The sequence below is a fragment of the Alosa sapidissima genome, chromosome 16, assembly GCF_018492685.1.
Source record: "Alosa sapidissima isolate fAloSap1 chromosome 16, fAloSap1.pri, whole genome shotgun sequence".
Taxonomy (NCBI): Eukaryota; Metazoa; Chordata; class Actinopteri; order Clupeiformes; family Clupeidae; genus Alosa; species Alosa sapidissima.
The window spans coordinates 28,909,885-28,929,475 of NC_055972.1; the positions used below are offsets into that span (position 1 = coordinate 28,909,885).

General features: G+C 41.7%; 1 protein-coding gene across 3 annotated transcripts in view; it reads left to right on the plus strand.

Annotated features, from left to right (window-relative positions):
• The window catches only part of adgrb3 (adhesion G protein-coupled receptor B3), a 146,576-nt gene that overhangs the window by 42,417 nt on the left and 84,568 nt on the right, over positions 1 to 19,591 (plus strand). For 2 of the 3 annotated variants that reach the window (XM_042065809.1, XM_042065810.1), the window contains one exon: positions 18,193 to 18,303. The exons of the other annotated variant lie outside the window; for it this stretch is intronic. In XM_042065809.1, coding sequence (XP_041921743.1) covers positions 18,193 to 18,303 — 111 coding nt within the window. The remainder of the gene's footprint in view (positions 1 to 18,192; positions 18,304 to 19,591) is intronic. 3 annotated transcript variants of the gene reach the window in all.

Below are 19,591 nucleotides of genomic sequence, written 5' to 3' on the forward strand. Positions count from 1 at the left end.
CTTCATTGTGCGACCACCGCTCACAAGCGATGTGTCCAGGATGCCTTTTTAAAAATCAGCTTCATATTCATCAGGACAATTTCTGGACAGAGAGAACGTGGTGATGCAATCTATTATATGAAATAAGCACATAATAATGGAATCACAGACGGGGGTGGGGGGGGGGGGGCACCCCTCCTCCTCTTCTGTTGGAAAAGGGGAAGGCGAGGCTTTGAGGATTTCATTAAAATTCATTAAATTTCATGATGGAGTAAGATGTCCTTGTTTGGCAGCCATGTTTTTTTTTTCTTGTCCACATTGATCAATTAAAATGCAATTATATGCCATGCAGTTCACACTTCCCTTGCTTTTTGCTCCATGAGTGCAGTGGTTTTATGTGTTGATTCACGTCAAGTGGTCTTGGGAGAACTATGAAAGAGGTCAGGCATTGTATTCATGAGATCCGCAATAGAAATTCACAATGGGCAGTTTTATGACCCCATCATGTAACTATGAAACCCCAATTCCTTTTCTGAAACTTGGTTAATTCTCTACATTGCATGAATATAAATGGGAATCTCTTTTTGTAGCAATTTTGAATTCAGAATGGTTCACATTGGGGGTTTTATCTTGATAAATATGTCTTTTCTGGTGAAAGGGAGATTTTTTCCCCCTTCCTTTTTAAACACTCATCATGTCTCATCCACTGTGTCGTCTCTGCGCGTGTAGCTGTCGAGTTCCACATTCTTTAAATTCATCGATAATCCCATCCCAATGGCTTGTGCTGACGCCACCCTCGTATGTGTGTGTGTGTGTGTGTGTGTGTGTGTGTGTGTGTGAGAGAGAGAGAGAGAGAGAGAGAGAGAGAGAGAGAGTGAGTTTGTGTATGTGTGGTTTCAGGGCTGATTTCTATCGGTGACGCAGACTCAAACACACCACACACACACAGTCTCTGGGCATTCTCCCCACTACACACGCACATGACAAAATGTTCTCATGTCAGAGAAATGAATGGTGGCAGTCCACAGCGGCAGAGTTGGCCGGTGTTAGGAAAGAAAGAGAGAAAGAAAGAAAGAAAAGGAAAAAAAGATATGACATGATTGCTTCTGCAATGGAACCGCCGTAGTGAATTACTGAATCCCCATCCCACAAAAAAGAGAAGAGGAACACATATTGTCATATAGTTTGACCATGTCCTCCCTATTCCATATAGTTTGACCATGTCCTCCCTATTCCATATAGTTTGACCATGTCCTCCCTATTCCATGCTCCTTCCCTCTCTCCATGATTGGGCTTAAATCTGAAAAAGCCCTTTTTTATGTGGAAAAAAGTGGACAGTATTCATGGTAAGAGCACTGAAAAGCAAAATAATCCTGTCTTTCACATCCGCTGTGGCAGAATTTTTTTTTTTTTATTATTGTTTTGCTGTTAATCTGAGATCATCTGTTTGGCATGTCAAGTCGGATGGCTTGGAAAGAGACAAGAGATGCTGTCTGATTTTTTTGGATGCAGTGGCATAGGTGCTAGGGAAATGTGTGATGTTTCACACTCGACAGATGCAGCACTTGGCATGGAGTCCGTAGGCAGCTTGGCAGTGTCCACTGGATCCTGTTATGAGTTTTTTAGAAAGTCCTGAAGAGGTGATTGGACTGGACTGGACCGGACTGCCACACCAGGATCTCCTCCATACCAAACCTCCCTCAATCCGCCTCAGCATTCATGTTGATCTGCAGTTCAACTTCAGTAGCAGAATTGGATTTTCATGCTCTTGTACTGTGAGAATGACAAGCTTATCAGGCTCATCGATCACATGGTGTTTTGTCACTGTATTTTAAATGGGAGAATAAATACTAAAGATAACTGATTTATTTATTGTGATCAAAAAGACTGTAATGTTTCACAAATACTCTTCACGAATACTCTGCATAAAAAGATGCAGAATATTTTATTTAGACAAAGGATATCTCTGGATGTAAAACTATTTTTTGGAATTTGTCCTAGCTATGTGTGAGGTGAATAACCCTTCAATAATGGGCCTTAAAATATGGAAAATGTTAGCAATTTATGAGTCATTTTAAAATACAATCGGAGCACCAACAACTGCAAAATTGCTAGACCTCATTCAAATGCAGGGCTTGAATTTTGACCAAGGAATCAGAGCGAACAAGTTGTTTGGACCAGTCCTGCTGAAACAAAAATGCTGTTCCCACACAAATATGCTTGTGCGAGATAATTACTTTCCTAAGAGCTCATTTCCAAGAACATGCTTTTTCAGATTGCCAGTATTGGCCTGTTCACTTTTCAATTTTGCATCAGGACTCTCCAACTGGAGTCAGAATTGTGTTTCATTTCATACTGATTGATCTGTTTCAGCAGCTCTAACTCTACTCGGCGTGCAGTACAAAACTTGCTAATTTGTTCAAGACATCATGAAGGCAGGTGCGTAGCTAGATACAGTATTGTGGACGGCCGCCCAGAAAAAAAACTAACCCTCTGCAGTGTGAACTGGAAAAATGTACCCTGCCTTGTATATGTCCCAGGTCCCTCTGGTGTTTAGTTTTGCCCTCCTTCACTATGCTACTGTGGGCAAAGAGGATGGAGGACCACCCATATGCCTCCAGCACTAGGAATGATGCACACAGAGCCATTAATTCTGGTAAAGCAAAAGCAGGTGTGTGGTTGGGGGGAAAAACACTGTGTCTCTGTCCTTCTGCATAGAGAGAGAGATAGAGAGAGAGAGAGAGAGAGAGAGAGAGAGAGAGAGAGAATGAGATTACAAGGCGATGAGATGGTGGCATCAGTGTCGCCCTCTCTGAACAGCCAGGGTCTCCTCGCTTTGATCACTTTCTCTGTGATTTGGATAAGCAATGAAATAATCATTAACAAGCTCTGTGAAAGCGCTATCAAAGGCCCGCTAGAAATGCTCTTCAATAAATCACAGATGCAGAGTAATAGGCTGGGCCACCTCACTGCAGCGTCTCCCATGGAATAAGGTCTTGTGCAGTTTTACTTTTTCCATTACGGTTTGTAAAGCACTGTAAACCCATTGTGGCACTTCATTTTTGAAACAGATCACATTTATTTCTGTCCAAGGATTGTTCATTAGTGGAAATTAAGTGTGAAGAAATGTACATTACGACAAATTACCTGAAAAGGAATTCCATTAAAATTAATTATTTGACTAATGCAGGGATTAAGCATTTATTACTGCATCTTGCAGCTGGACTCCATAGAGGCTCTGCTCTTTGTTTTGGAAGGTAGCCATAGATAGTTGAGCGGGTCATCTTAATGGTTCCCTGGTAGTAAAATGTTAAAATGATAGTAGTAAATAGATCATTGCCTATTGGATTGGTTTGTGACAGAATGAACAATGAACAGTGCTTTTGTTGTTGTGCTGCATTGCAATACCTGCTGTGGACCTATTCTTACATAAGCTACAAGCTATTTATGGGAGTTAGTGGCTTCTTTGGTCACCTGATCACAGGACTGGTTACTTTACGTATATCAGATTCAAAGCATATGACCTATATCTAAACAGAATCATGTCAAATATCTGCTGGTGTTGAAGAAGGGCTAAGCCATAATTTCTTCCATCAATGGTCTTGTGTACAGACTGTGTAAACTTGTGTTTAGCTACTTGTGATATGGTGAATGAAATTCTAATATAAATGATGTTGCTATGTGAAATACAAATAAGATCTAGCTTTTTGTACTGAGAAGTGAAGAATTAGTGGACTAAAATGGATGAGGAAATATTTAATTCTGAACCATACTCCTCTTCGTTATGCATATTCATATTTGGAGAGTTTGGTGTGCCCTTGGATAGATCAGTCCTTCTCATTTAAATTTCACACCTGGACTGTTCTTTGGAATTAAATTATTTATTAAATTAAATATTTTGCCAGTTAAGAAATAAGGTCCTGCTTTAGCTGACAAACTACTCAATTAGAAACCTGGCTCTTATACACACACACACACACACACACACACACACACACACACACACACACACACACACACACACACACACACACACACACACATAGCAATCACACACATAGGCACACACAAACACACGCACAGCATGAGAGAGAGAGGAAGAAAGAACATTCTGTATTCTTATTTTCTTGTTTCATGATATCCCTCTTAAAGCATAACTTTTTCCACCATGCAGTTTATCTTAACAGAGCTAACAGAGCTGGATACATCAATCAAGACAGGGAAAGATGGAAGAATCATCTCCACTGAACATCTCTGTCCTCTCTCTCTCTCTTTTTCTGTCTCTCTCTCACTGTCTCACTCTCACTGTCACTCTCTCTCTCTCACTGTCTCTATCTCACTGCCCCCCCCCCCCCCCCCCCCACAAAAGATCAGGCTCTTTGTTTTTCTGTTTCATTGCCAGCATTTTCTCTTGTTTCTTTAACGGCCGGCCTGCAGGCTGGCTGTGTATAAATGAGCAGAGGGCCCGGTGCAGATGTAGCTTCTGTCTCGTTGGTCAGAGAGAGAGAGAGAGAGAGAGAGAGAGATGGCCAGGCGAGGCAAGGGGGCTCAAATTGAAACGGCTGTTAGCTCTGCAGCGGCAGCACCCCCACTCCCCACCATCACAGAGAGAGGCTTCTCCCTGTGCAGCTAACACAACGTGAGAGCTCCATCTAGGTTGTTCCGAGTGGTATTGCCAAGGGCTTCCGACATTAAATATTGAAATAGACCCCGCCACACAAAAGATGTCTCACAAGGAACCGATTTCATTGTACTGCTTGGGATCTCTTGTAGAACACATCTATACTGGGACTGATATAGGTTATGTTTATTTTTTTACCAGTCTTGTTAGACACTGGTTGTGAACAGGAAGATACGCAGCATGTTTGAGAGGATTGAAAACCTGTCTTATAGTCGGCGGCTGGAATGTGATTAGCCGTGTGTGTATCAGCGTGACCTTCCGCAAGAGCATGCTTCAGTCATTATGGGCGAAGCATATGCTGCTGGATGTATGATTTAAGCAGCTGAATGTGAGATGAAAAAGCCTGGATGCGAGCAGAGAAACCGAGTTGAGTCACTCAAGCACCAAAATGCAAAGATATTTTTCTGCCACCAGAGCTTTGAGTTGTATTCCTCTGTGCCTCCTTTCTCTCTCTCTCTCTCTCTCTCTCTCTCTCTCTCTCTCTCTCGCTCTTTCTATCTCTCACTGTCTCTTTCTCCCCCTCTGTGTGTGTGAGTGTGGGTGTGTGTGATATGGAGATTACCAGTGCCTTTTCAAGCTATAGCAATGTTGGAATATGGATTTTGACACCAAGTTGTGGGGGGGGGACATAAGCACGCTGTAGGGCATCACTACTTCTGTTAGGTCAACTCCTCCAACTCATTTTGCCCATCTCCCCCACTGGGTTGAATACATTTCGAGTAAGGTGGCATTGAACAAGTGAGATTTCTTACATTTTCAGCAGCAGTCCAGTGTGAACACAGTACGGTCTGCATGCCAGCGGGCAGCGGGCAGCGGGCAGCGTGCTAACACTGTCCAGACACATTCTCCAGTCGTCCATTTGGAACTCAGTGCAACATGCTAATGTGTCTCTCCCCTCCCAGAGCATGTGTTGTTCTTCTCCTGCTCCACTTGATGTTTTTTTGTTTTTTTTCTCGGCTCTGCACCCCATTAGAGATGCACTCCTTGTATCCAACACACAGCAAGATGAGGAGGAGGAGGAGGAGGAGGAGGAGGAGGAGGAGGCGCACCCTTGAGTTCAGACGCGCCGTCTATTTCTCATGGCGCTTCGCTCTCCAAAGCATTAGGCGTCAGTTGCTCGGAAATGAAGTGTCTCTCATTAACAGCTGCGTGTTTGACAGGCCGCTCAAAGTCGGGCCCGCCGCGTGGACAGGTGCGCACGAAAAGGTGGAGGGTTCCCCCCTGATTGGGGCTCTCGAGTGAGGTGTGTGTGTGTGTGTGTGTGTGTGTGTGTGTGTGTGTGTGTGTGTGTGTGTCTGTGTGTGTAAGAGAGAGTGAGGAGGCTCATTTCATGCAAGGTTACACACATCAGTCTTTTAGGTTATGGAAGCTGCTGTTCTTTCGCTCTCTCTCTCTCTTTTCTTTACTATTTTTTATCCTTCCTTTTTTCCCCTAAAAAGAACATCCTGGCGAGCAGGAGATGAACCCTGAAAAGAAAAACGTCTAGAGAATTCTCAAAGGGCCCCGTGCGATCATCAGGAGCATGTTAGCGCACAGTTAGGCAGTGTTCACAGCCTTGCCAGGTTGACAAAACCCATATAGATTTCCCATCACCAAAGAATCATCTTGTTTCACTTACTCTAATCTAATGGTATATGTACCCTCCCTCAATGGCTCCAGCTCTCTCACACAGGCATATTTCTATGTCTCACAATGTCTGTCTGAGGCAGCAGTTGCCTTTTTCCAGGACAGATTTCTCCCAATGGAGGTAAAAAAGTAGCTTTAACCTTAACCTTTAGTATTGAAAGAAAATGAAAAGAGCAGAAAACATACCCAACAGATAGATCATTTCAATCAGTCAATTGTTTATCCTTTCGTAGAATTAATGACTGTTTAAGACCTCTGTTGTGCAGGTTTTAGCTAGAAGTAATCATCCATGCTGCAAATCTTAGGTCTTGGCAGAGCAGTGCTGAGACCCTCCGCTGTACGCATTTTCAAAGAGGACGCTCATTTGATTGTAGCGGCTGTCTTTCAAGCTCCTTAGTCCCCATTTTAACCCCCCCTCTTCACCACCACCACCATCACCACTAGCCCTTGGCAAAGATCTTCTCTGCGTGAGGCGGTCGGGCTGAATTGAAAGTGATTGCCAACAGACAGAGAGGTGGGCGGACAGGGAGTGTTAGCCAAAGTGTCCTCCCACCTGAAGAGTCAGCCCACCGGAGCGAAAAGCTCGGGACTCCATTTGGGAGAAAGAGAATGTGGAGAGAGGAGAGGATAGGAGAGGGAGCACGGAGGTTTGCATGACACGCAGAGAAGCAGATGGAGGAGCTGTAGCTCTGCCATTAAAAATACATGTTGGGATATGGACGACTCTGGACCAAAACACCAAAAGAACTGTCTACTGCAGTTTTCCTCTATGTTGCTCTCTCTCTCTCTCTCTCTCTCTCTCTCTCTCTCTGTGTGTGTGTTTGAGTGTGTGTGTGTGTGTGTTTGAGTGTGTGTATGTCTGTGAGAGTGGGAGGATCATAAAGGTTCTTGGCAAAAGACAGAAAAAAAAGAGAGAGATGGAGAGATTTTAAAGCTACATTGTGTCATTTTTTGACTTGGTTCTTAGCAAAAAAAAACCCAATTTTTCTTTCAAAAAGATGTGCCTATTCTTGTGTAATTATTTCCACCAACAAATCAAAGTATTCTTGCAAGCGTAGAATCTGCCATTCAGAATACATACGACCGAGTTGCCCGTATGGCGGAAGCCATGTTTCGGCCTCCATCTTTAGAATACATTAGCCAAGGAGGGACATACCAGGGAAATTCTAGCTCTGCCTTTTACATTTGTCGGTCAGTTACCGAAAAACAGAGTTGAGCTTGCGGCTGCTGGGAAACCCCTAACATTGAATCACCTGATAATCTCTGACTCACCTTACGGAGATAGAAGGCCACGTTAGCATTATCTTGAACTACATATTTTGTATAGTATTGTCGAATATTGTTAGCACTGATAAGTTGCTCGCTGAATATAAGCCAAAATAACAAATCTATAACAATATTATTCATCTTGCATGAAGTATATGAGCTATAGTTTCACAGACTAAATTACTAAATACAAATTACAATTATTTTTCTAAAATAACCTCATTACAAGAAGGAATACTCAATTAAATCATGTATAACTTGTAACATCAGCTAGGACATTTATGGTGCGGCTTCCGTAAATAATAAATGGAGTGCAGGGGTTTGTTTTTAGCTTTAAAAAAAGAGATACCGAGGGAGGTTCTTGTGTATGTGTGTGGGGTATTTGTGTGTGTGTGGAAGGGGGGGGGGGGGGGTGTTAGTCAGGTCCAGAAAATGTCCCACCTGTTACTCTGTCTGTCAGGAGGCAGTGCTGAGCAGGTCATTAAATAATGGGGCTTTTGCAGGGCTAAGCTGTGACAAGGGTGAAATTAAAATGAGCTATACCTCCACTCTGCTCCTCTCTTCCCTCTCTCTCTTTTCTCTCTCTGTTCTCTCTTTCTCTCACTCCTTCAAAGAGCAGGGGAAAGCACTGGGGTTTGTCTGAAAGATTTGTGACAGGGAAGGGAGGTAAATCGTTTTTTTTTTCTCTGTTTTGGGTGGTGGTGGGGTGATCTGGGGGTTGCAAGTGATCTATGTGCTGAAGTATTGAGGGGTTCTTTAAGGTGTTGATAAATCTCTTTCTGTTCAGCTCTAAAGCTTCCCTAGATGAGAAGCTTAAGTGTTTTTCACCACACACACACACTCACACACACAGTCATAGGCAAGCTATTGTCAGAGATGCCTGAAAAGCTTAAATCTGCAGAGGAGAATGCTGCTGCAGCAGCGGATAGAATATTTTTGTCCTGTGCTTGGATGCACGGCTTGTTTCACCATTTTAAACATCTCTGAGGACCGCGTTAGTCACCACTGTATTTCTGTCATAAAGAATTCAAGCAGATATGTTCCTAGAAGTCATTACAAAGCAACAACATGTTGGTGTGTTGCTGTGCGCCTGAACTTAGTTTGAATAACATGGGTTGCAGCAGAAATCTTAGAGTGCTGTATTGTCTGAATTGGGCTGAAAAAGAAGAGGAATCAGATTTCCTTGGTGTTGTTTTTTGCACTTTTTCTTATGCGCTTCAGATCTTCTTTTTTTGACACCATGCATCAAAGTTGTCCTTGTACCACACCTTTGTAAGTCATATCTTACAAAGTCTACCCTCATTTATTTAAGACTACTCACCTGCAGTATTATTCATTTTGTCCTGGTGGCAGGCTCGGACTGGTAATCTGTACAACCGTGGGGGCCAGGGGGGCCTCAGCAAGTTAGAAGGAAAAATAAAAGCAACAAATAAATACATTTAAAAATGTTATAATATACCTATTACTATGAGAGTTGTTATACGATGCCATTATAATAATGTGACGCAAATCTGAACATTATATTTCCCATGATAATGACTGGGAATAATAGTTGAGTGATAGCTCTCATATAGCAGAAAGCCCCAAATACAATTTTTACACACTGTATCCTCCACCACGAAGTGCTTGTAGCTAAAATAATTATTAGGATTAGCGTAATGTATTTTTACATTTGTCGTAGTATTGTCGATGGGTTTAATAACACATCAAGGGGGTCCTTGGCCAGAACCTAGTGGTATTGGGGGGCTTTGTCGTGGAAAAGTTTGGGAACCCCTGGCCTAGGCTGTATAAGTGCCCTCCGCTGGCTGGTGTTCACATTATCGCAGTTTAACCGTAAACAGCAATCAGATGTCTAGTTTTATTCCATAAATATATTGTTTTAGTTGCACGCGCTACCAAGAGCTTCCATTTACTGCACCATGTAGGCTATAGTGCGGTTCTGTCAACATGAAAAAACTACGGGTAGCCTACAATTTTCGCACAACTTGGTGAAAAAGTGTAGCACAGGTTAAAGAAAACCCATTCATTTTTGGAGCTGATCCTACTCAAAAAGAACTTCAAAGTATTTCCCATATAGTAGGCCGAGCCTTTTAGCTCACAACGACAGTGAAAGTGAAACTTGGAAAGTGGTCTCTCCACCGAGTGTTACATTAGATGCACTATCAATCGCAAGTCGATGCAGGTAAAGGCTATCAACTGGTAGGTTAGTAACGAACGGTTTAGTATACACTTGTGGTTATCGCCTACAGTGAATGTGAATTGCGGATTATAACCAAAGTAAAGGAGAAGATTTGCACCAAATAAAGGCTGTGTTTGTGTTTCTATGTTGGCACAAAACGTAATTTCTGTCAACTATGACGATGTCCATGTTCAGTAGCCTATATTTTTCATCAAGCAGTGACATGTGGTTTAATGCATTGGTTCTCAAAGTGGGGTCCGCAGCACATTGTCAGGGGGTCCCTGACAAAGTTTGCTACAAAATATGAAATTATCTTATATGGCGAAAAATGCTACAGCATCAGTATTTGCCCAATTGATCTGCTGATACATTACATCAATATGTCAAAAGACTTTACTATTAATTAACCGCCAACAAAAAAGTTATGTGAAGCAAACACTATGTGTTCAATACAATAGGCCTACAACAATCCTTTAAAAAAAATCCTACATACTGTCAAAATTTGCTAACATGACTATTGTGGTATTGGCACTCTATGTTTTTAAAATTCATATAACATAAGCATCTAACAGAAAAAAAAGCTATACAGCTACATGATTAACTTAAGTTTTATGTGTTGCGATTTTGAGGGGTCCTTGGAGAATTTTCCACTCCATGAGGGGTCTCCGGCCCACAAAAGTTTGAGAACCCCTGGTTTAATGCATGGGGTAACATGACGTGAGACACACAGAAGATAAACCTGTCTTTAGCCTATCCCTGAATCCTGTCCCTCTCAAATCACTTTAAAGAGAGAGACCCCCGGACCCCTGTGTTATTGTGATTAGGAATAGGTCCAAATCTAAATGTTTGGGTTCAGTTTATGAAGTGTTGCTACAGCATAATACTGTGTGTTTGTTATTTTTATTTATTTGTATTTTATTTATTTATTTATTTATTTATTTTATTTTTATTTTTTTTGGGGGGGGGGGGTCGTCGGTCCAGTGGTGGGACGATCCTGGAGAAAATTGCCAAGGCCGAATTTTGCTCCCAGTCCGACCCTGCCTAGTGGCCTGTAAAAAAACTTCGGTCAGCATTTTTGATGTGCCTTCTCCTTATCTCACCTCCAACTCTTAATAGTCCTCATAACAACATCTACTTCATATCCATTCTTTATGCGCGTACAGTCACCTGTGTCGGAGCAGAATACTCAGAAGTGGCATTGACGTTAACCTTCAGTCATTATGTGAATATCCAGATCTCAGCCAATAACTCTCCGTGAGTTAGCATTGAGTTATGATCCTGTATCCAATTTGTCCCTCCTCTTCGTCTTTACTGCTTGGGAGGAAAGGAGGGTATAAGGAGGATGCCCTCTATGTTTGATATCCCACATTGACAGCAGTTGGTAATGCCACCCGTCTACAGTAAAAGTGTAATAAAAAGCAGTATATGTTTGATGAGAGCTTTTAGGAGAGCTGAGAAAGCTGTCGAAAAGTGCCACGGAGGCCATTATTTTTAGAGGTGACATTCTCAATTGATGCCATTGAAGCTAGTGCGTTTTAATGCAGACCTTGTTGTTTAGTCTTTCTGTTTGTGTGTGTGTGTGTGTGTGTTTTATGCAAGTTAGATAGTTTGCGTGTTTGTAAACTCTCTTCTTCCCATCAAATGATTGAGCGTTTTTCAGAGTGGACGCCTGCCATGAGAGCATTGAAATGAGCTCCACAGGACAGTGAGACATTGCGGCTTTCGCACACCACACAGCAAATGCCTTGGATGTTTAGCCTGCGCTCACTGCGCAGTGCATACAATGACAACACCACCCAGCAGTCCAAAAGATGAGTGCAAACGCAAGAAACCTCACACGAAGAAAGACATACAGCATAGCAGAGTTTTCTAGCAGAAGGGAAAACAAAGAATCATAATGGCTTGCATGCATTCACTCTTAGATATGGAGAGACACATGCCTGTACTGTTTCATAACCACTCCATTCAGGGATGTGCACAATGAGATTTTTTTTATTACCATTCAGAGCATATCCTGTTGCAGTCAGTGCACGTTGATTTGCTTTGTTGAACTTTATTTTCTGGCACAAGGAACAAGGAACCTTTATATTATTAATTTGATCCACACACACACACACACACACACACACACACACACACTCACACCAAAGAGGTATTTTCAAGGCCAGTGTTTTTGAAGACCCTTAAACGTGATGGAGTGATGGTATCCAGAATAATGTAAGAAAATAAAATCAGTGAGAGAGAATGAGCGGCAGATGTAAATGTCACTGCGATGATTCCCTCAGCTGGAGGTCCTCTAGTCTCAAGCCAACCCAAGGTTAAAGAGGCATTTCCTGCCTGACAGAAACTGATGCCTCAGGGGAATGATTGAATGGAATAGTGTCGAGAGGAAATGGTCGACATATTCTCTGCATACATAAACATTCTATTATCTGTATCCAGGAGTAATGCACACTTAAAGGGGAACTCGACCATATAGCAGACCAATGACTACACGTGGTACAGAAGCCTTGAAATACTCCAGAAGATTTGTGACAATTGCACACTATTGAGCACTGCACGTATGCAACTTTGTGAGGTGAGAAATGTGTTCTTTAAGGATTCAGTGATGCACTATACACGGTCTCAGATGTGAGAATGCTAAGGTCCCCCGTGCCATCCTATGGTGTCTGAATATTTTCACAGTGCACTGCATACTATCATTCTTATGCATTCATATTTTGGTTATTGGTGCATGATAGCTTGCTAGCTCTTTGCCTTTTACCTCACAATATGCATGGATATGCTAACACGTTACTGTCCCCTAAAGTAGGTTCCATATACGGTGGGCGTTGAATGTGACCCAAGGGTAATAAAAACAATCTGGAACTGCATTGCCTCTTAAACATCACTTTTCCACAACAGTGTCATAACAGAAAGAAGATAAGACTACCTCATGTCACGAGGACTACCTCAGGGGGGTACACCTGCCCAAACAATTAGGGCCCTTGCTTTGTGTCAGTAAGATTATCTTGTTTGCAATCCATGGAAGACACAGTCTGCCGAGTTCAGTTATTTGTTTATAATAGTGGCACACTTGTTCTCGCACCCCAAGTCCCTACTACCCCACCCCACCCCCCACCCCGGCATCCTGCCTGCTTCACACTAGGGGGACTGCGAGGGTCCAGGCATTTGCATTTGGAGCACAAACAAAGTGCCAGCGCTTTCCTCCCAGTGTTCGACAGCACTCAGTAACCACCAGGAAACCAACACGGGTGCAGTGGCGTACGCTTCAAGGCTGCGTCCATCACATGTGTTTCCAAATAGGCTCCCTCACTAGATAGTAGCGCACGTCTGTGTGGTTCCACAATCCATATGGCTTATTTTCCAAGAAATTAACAATGACAACAATTGACAACATATGGAGGGCAATATTTCATTGATAAATTCACATACAGTAATTAACATTGATGAAGACATAGCATATGTGATACAGTTGAGGAATTTAGACCCTAAATTTCACATTCAATTTAGTGACATTTATCTGCTAATGTCCAGGGATAAAATACCCATGATAGCTTTGTCAAAGCCCTTATTAGCTCCTTAACCTTTGGCCAAATGTCATACAGACCATAGCTGATGATCAGCACAAAAAACACAACACCGGAGCCTGTCAACCGGATTGCAGCAGCGCATCAAGGGTAACCTTTAGCACTGCGCTGGAGGTGAACCTACTGAGGGGCTGGGGTGGAGGATTGCTGCTCTGGCTGGCCCATGGAGAGCACACGGAGCAAGCAGAGAAGCCCATGGAAGGGGTGTTGCAGTGATTCCCCAGGCCATTATCCCATTGCGCTGTATAGATATTTATAATCAAGATCACATTATGCAGAATTATACAACAAATGGGTTCTATGGAACTATTTATTTGTTTCTGATTGGTCGAGAGACGTTCCATGAGTTGGAATATCCCTGGACATTTCAACTCGGACTCAGCACAGCTAATAATAAATCACTCCGCGATACAATGCGAAGATTTGACACCCAGCTCTCCACTATTTCAAGCAATGGGTTACTCCTTAGCAAACCATAATGAAACAGTGCTTCACCACATCTGTGGATTAAGCCACACAGTCAACTCAATGTAAGTAAGATAAACGAGGATGCTAATTGTTCTCAGCATTGCCAGCATTGTGTATAATATGATTGTCACTTGGAGGAGACCTGTAGATAACTAACGTTAGCATAATTAGCTAACCGCTGCTAACGTGCTAGTTAGCATCGTCACGTCAGGCTGTGCACAGTAGTGTAACATTTATTCACTATACATTAATAAAGTTGAGTGGTTCTGCAATGTAGACTATGTTTCCGTTTTTTTGAGGTACCATGTCCCTTACATGACATGGCCCAGTGTCCTTGTAACATGCATGCAGCAAACCTAGATATGAATGTGATTTCCACATTTCTTTCAAGAAGACATGTAAACCACAAAGACCCGTAACGAGGGGTCTGGAATGTTGGTTACCTAGCAACCAAGACGCTGTCTATTGAAAAGGGAACTATTTTTTGATGAGTAAGAACGATGTCGAAATAAACATTTTTAAACAATAATGGGGTGTTTTCAGATTATTTAGTTTGTGGTAGAATTGTTGTATAAAAGCAATATAGCACTCGTGATCGTGGGATTGGTCATGGATATTCCCACAGCTGTTGTTGCCTGCGCCACTCGGCCTCCGGGCTCGTGGCTACGGCCGAACAACACCCGTGGGAATATCCATGACCAACCCCACTCTCACTCGTGCTATATTGCTTAAATGCAGCATAGGCATTTTGAGCCCCCACCTCCCACTGTGATTTGCATTTGTATGTGTTTTTTTCCCCTCCTCTTCCTCCTTCTCCTCTTCCTCCACTCTATCCACCATAGGTGTGTATGCCACAGATCTGGGCTCTTCTGCTGTTCCACTGTACTGCATTGTGCACAGGCATACAGTTGTTTTACCTCATGCTACTTGGCTTCTAACAGCATGACCCCCCCCCCCCCACACACACACACACACGCACGCACACACTTACACACGCACACACACTCCCCCTACCAACCACAATGCTCGGTGAGCTCCCAGCAGCGGGGTGGCTTATGAGGGTTCATTTGTCTGACTTCCACACATCTGGTTCCAGAGGCCGAGCACAAAGAAGTGGGGCCTTAGTGTACAAAACTGGCTCTGGATACCCGACTGGCTTGCTTTTATACAGTGAGATGTTTCTGGAACGTTCTAAAAAAATAAATAAATAAATAAATAAATAAATAAATAAACACGACTCTGACTGTGGGCTGTGATGTGCCAGATGTGGCTAGATGGTGTGATTTGTGGTGGTTGCTGTCTTTATTTACAGTGAGACCCTCAACCTCCACCCCCCCCCCATTCCCCCCTTTCCAACACCACCTCTCGCACTCCTTTGGCGATCTCCTGACATAACAAAAGAGAAAGCGAGTGCTGAGTATAGTTGCACTATACATCACCTAGTGACAAGCCTGTCTGGCTCTGCAGTTCTCTCAAAGAAAAAAAAAATAGACACAGCATGCCATGGCCTGGGATCTTTAAGTGACCTTTTTAGCATGAAAATATAAATAATTTTTGGACAATGTAGATGAGCTGTTTCAGGTCATTTAAATTCATTCTTATACAACATCATTTGATGCTAACACCTTAGAAAACAAATACAATTTTCCAATTTTGGTTTTGAGCTTGCTGTTTAAATGAATCCCATTAGTTCAGTACTGTCAGGGCTGAATGTTCCAACTGAGCCACAGGAACAATAACAGACAATCAAATTAATGAGAGACCACCGACTATAGATTCCCCCAGGTCTGTGGGGGTTGACTCGATATAATAGACAGTGACACTGGGCAGATCTCTGTGGCAAAGTAAACATTACAAATGTCAAATTACTGACCTCATAAAAGAACACATTCCATATAAGACACAGCATGCTCTCCCAAGCTCTGGTTCCTACCATGCTATCCTGATTTTGTTATGACCAGGTGTAGAATGAGGCTACTAAGCAAATGATGCAAGATGCAGCTAGATGACACCAACACTGACACACCAGGTCACCAATTACATTATTTGTTTGACTATTTTGGAGATTGTCCTTATGGTTACCCCCCAGTAGGCTACCATTAAATTCCCTTGTTTGCAAGAGAAGAAGAGAAAAAAATGTACTTCTTACTTTTTTAATTCTCAATATAAATCAGAAACACTGCTAAAGTGTGCACCATATGTGCTCACCAACACGTGAACATGACATACTATCTACATACTGTTGTCTACAATGCTGCATTTCATTTTATATTTCCTGTACATTATTTCAGCAGACATTTTTGAAGTGAATTATGATTTAGTACAAATGTAAGTGTCTGTATGTTGGCTTCCTGAGTGCTGAACCCATAAACTAGGTGCTGTTTGAGCTTCAGAGATACAGGAGATGCTGAGATCCAGCAACACTTTTTGAGTGATCACTCAATCTTTTAGCTTATACTGTATCTAACATTGATCATGGGCATCATGGATTCAAGGCTGGATGTCTCTGTGTAAAGCATTGAATGCGGTGACAAGAGCCCGGTGAAATGACGCATTTGTAGCTTGAAGTGTAGCGCGGGATGAAGAGGTGGGATCAAAGGCAGGGGAAAGAGGTGGCTGCGCAGAGTAGCGCTCCTGGCGCCAGGTGAGACACATCAAATAGAGCGCTCCGAGGCCAGCACAGAGCCCCCAGCTTCAAATGGGCATGAGCCCGCAGTCTTGGATCAGCACAGCACTCCCACATGGTCTCACACCTCCATTTCTCTCACCTGCATTTTTAATGCAATCTCTCTCTCTCTCTCTCCATCCCTCATTTTTTTACTGCAAGTCTTTAATGTTGATTTGTGTTCTGGCACCTCATGTGACAACAGTGTTCTGTCATAATCGTCCTGTTTTTTTATTTAAAAAAAAAGACTAATGTTCAGTTGGACGCGGAATTGGTGAAATTGAGATCAGACAGTTGAGCGTGAGGTGCTGCTGTATGGCTGTCTTCTCTCCAGCAGCCTCCCTTTACCTGTAGTTGTAATTCCCAATTAGTGACGTATGCCTGGCTGAGTTTTATTAAGCATCAGTGGGTTCTGCGACCCCCTCCAAACCGCCAACTGTAAAAATCTGCTCTTTAGAAGCAAACATCAAATATCTATGTGAACCACAATAGGCACACAGTTTGGGTGTACTTTTTGTTATCAGTAAAAGAAAAGGATTATTTTATTTTTCCCCATGGAGGTGTCTGTGAAGGTCTTTTTTGCTTAGTCCTCTAATGAGGACCTCTATCTTTTAGACACCATCAGCTGTTAGAACTCTTTTAGCACTGAACAACCTTTGTGAGCCCTGCAGAACTGTTCTCACGAGTTCTATGTGCAGATAAGGTTATGCATAGAACCATTGCACTGTACTGTGTTTCGTTTTAAAGGTTCTTGGTGTTCTTTTTTTAATTTAAGATAAAGGTTTTTCATGAAACACATCCTATGCTAATTCATTGAACCCAGTTGAAGTCAAATGAGCTCACTTCAAACTGCTATAAAACCTTTTAAGGGATTCTGTTTTTAAAGTGTTTCTGAAAGGATATTTTTCTACAGTGACAGTTTGACATTGTTTGCTTCAAGAGTGTAAGCCAATATTTTCTGGCTCTACAATGTTTAATGTAATTTAAATTTGTTATTGTTTTCATGTAGCATGACACATTAGTAGAAACCCACTTGACTTTGATAATTAAATATATAACTGGGCTCAGTAATCAGCCAGCCTTTTCATTCACTTGAAAGCAGTCCAAGAAGATACATTCAAAAAGCAGTCAAGAGAGGATGACAAAACAAACAAATTGAGTGTGGCTCAGAATACATTTTCAGATAATAGATCTTATGATACTTGCTGTTTTCAGTTACAACATAAAGATTATTCTTTTACTAATTCTTTACCTATAACTACTAATAGCATAAAAATCATAAATCTGTTGCAAAAAATTGTGGATCAATAGCATGTTATGTTCATGCCCCCTATCTCTGTGGCTTTCAGACAGCTTACACATGTTTACTTTCATTCTCTTTTATTCTTTTTTTTTACTTTCTTAAGGAGAGAGGGGAGGGTGGGATGAAAGTTAATCTCTTGTCAAAAGTGATGTGAGTTGATTTGCATGTATGCATATGTGTATTAGCTGTGCTTTCAAACACAATTAATACCCCCAACTCACTACTGGTAAACAGTTACATTGTTCACTGTTTTAAAGTAAACAAAAAAGGAAGAAAAAAAGTGACACGGTTAAATAATTTTATCTATGTGTAATCTTTGTTTCTAGCCTTGTCCTGCCATCGATACGCATCTCCAGGGTCCTGTGTTAAGTCTTTTACATTCTCTGAAGTCCTTTGTCCAAGCCTAGCTTTCATGAACCTTTATTCTGTCCCTAGAATTTGGAATGATCGAAGAGAATACTGTAAAAAGTCAGCGGCCGAGATCAGTTCATGACACAAAGGGTCAACAGGAGCAAGATGAGTCTGCTAAATTTATGGCACAAACTGGTAATTCAATAGTTATATTTCTTTCCTTTGGTTTTGTTATTACCTAAACTTAATTTCCATCTAAGCCTCTTGCATGCTCTCTATTGTGCTGCACCCTTTTTAATTTAAGTGACAGTGTTTCTTATCACACTATTTCTTTCTCTTTCTCTCCTTTATGGTCACATAATAATAAAAAGACAAACAAATACAGATTACAAAGATAGATTTGACACTCTCCCCAGAGTGTCTTTAGTTTGGGAACAAGCACATTTGGTTTTCATGCTGTTTCATCGCTAAACCGCAGACACTAGTAATACAATGTAATATTTGTTATTTATTTAAGAGGGGTGACTATGCAGAAAGCGATATGCATTTAAAAAATTATAGACATTTTAACTCCTAAGATAGAATTGACTCTTACGATCAAAAGGTAAAATATCTGGAGGAACGTGGTAAATTGTTAGTTAAAATGACATAAGACATTACCATGTTAATATGATCACCTCTGTCAATCAAAAGGGTTGCAGATTCCTGTCTTTGACACACATAGTTTATGCGACTGTGAGGAGCTTTCTCAGTTTGTCTCTGGAGGTTATCCTTTGCCTTTCCTTTCTTTTCTGTTCTTTATTGTTTCCTTTCTCCATTTACTCTCATTCCGTCGACCATAATAAAGAGATGCAATGTGGGGACTTCAGTTGCCTAGCTGATTGTCATGTGGCTTTCTGATTTTTTTTAATCTGTTTTTCCCTCTTGGTTTTGTTTCCGAGCCAGTCTGTCTCTTTCCTGTTTTTATTTATTTATTTGTTTGTTGCGTTTACCGTGTTCTGCTGCATGTGACATTTGCCCAGCCCACATGTGCATTATCACATTGAGTTGCAAAAAAACACTGTTTACTAAACCCCTAACAGCGTTTTCCTTCCACTCTCTTCATGTGACTGTATTATCTGTCTCTTGACAAATCATTCCGTGTTGTGCTTTTTGGTTTATCCATTCATAAACCGCTTGCTGTTAATACCCTGCACTGCCTCATACAGCCAATTGATCCACCTTTCAGTCCAATATATGATCATCGCAATGATGTTAAAAGCTTTTTATTTCATTATTAAGGTTTATTGCTCCTTAAACGTTTACCATCTTAGTGACTGTGATGCAATTAGAGCATCCTAAGAGCATCATAAGATTTCAGACACATCTGAATGTATTCAGAGCTGAAAAAAAAAACAGTTTAGTGCCAGGGCATATGTGACTCCCTATTCATTATTATGACCTAAATGTTATTTGCGTCATTATGGAAAGATTTCAAATGTAA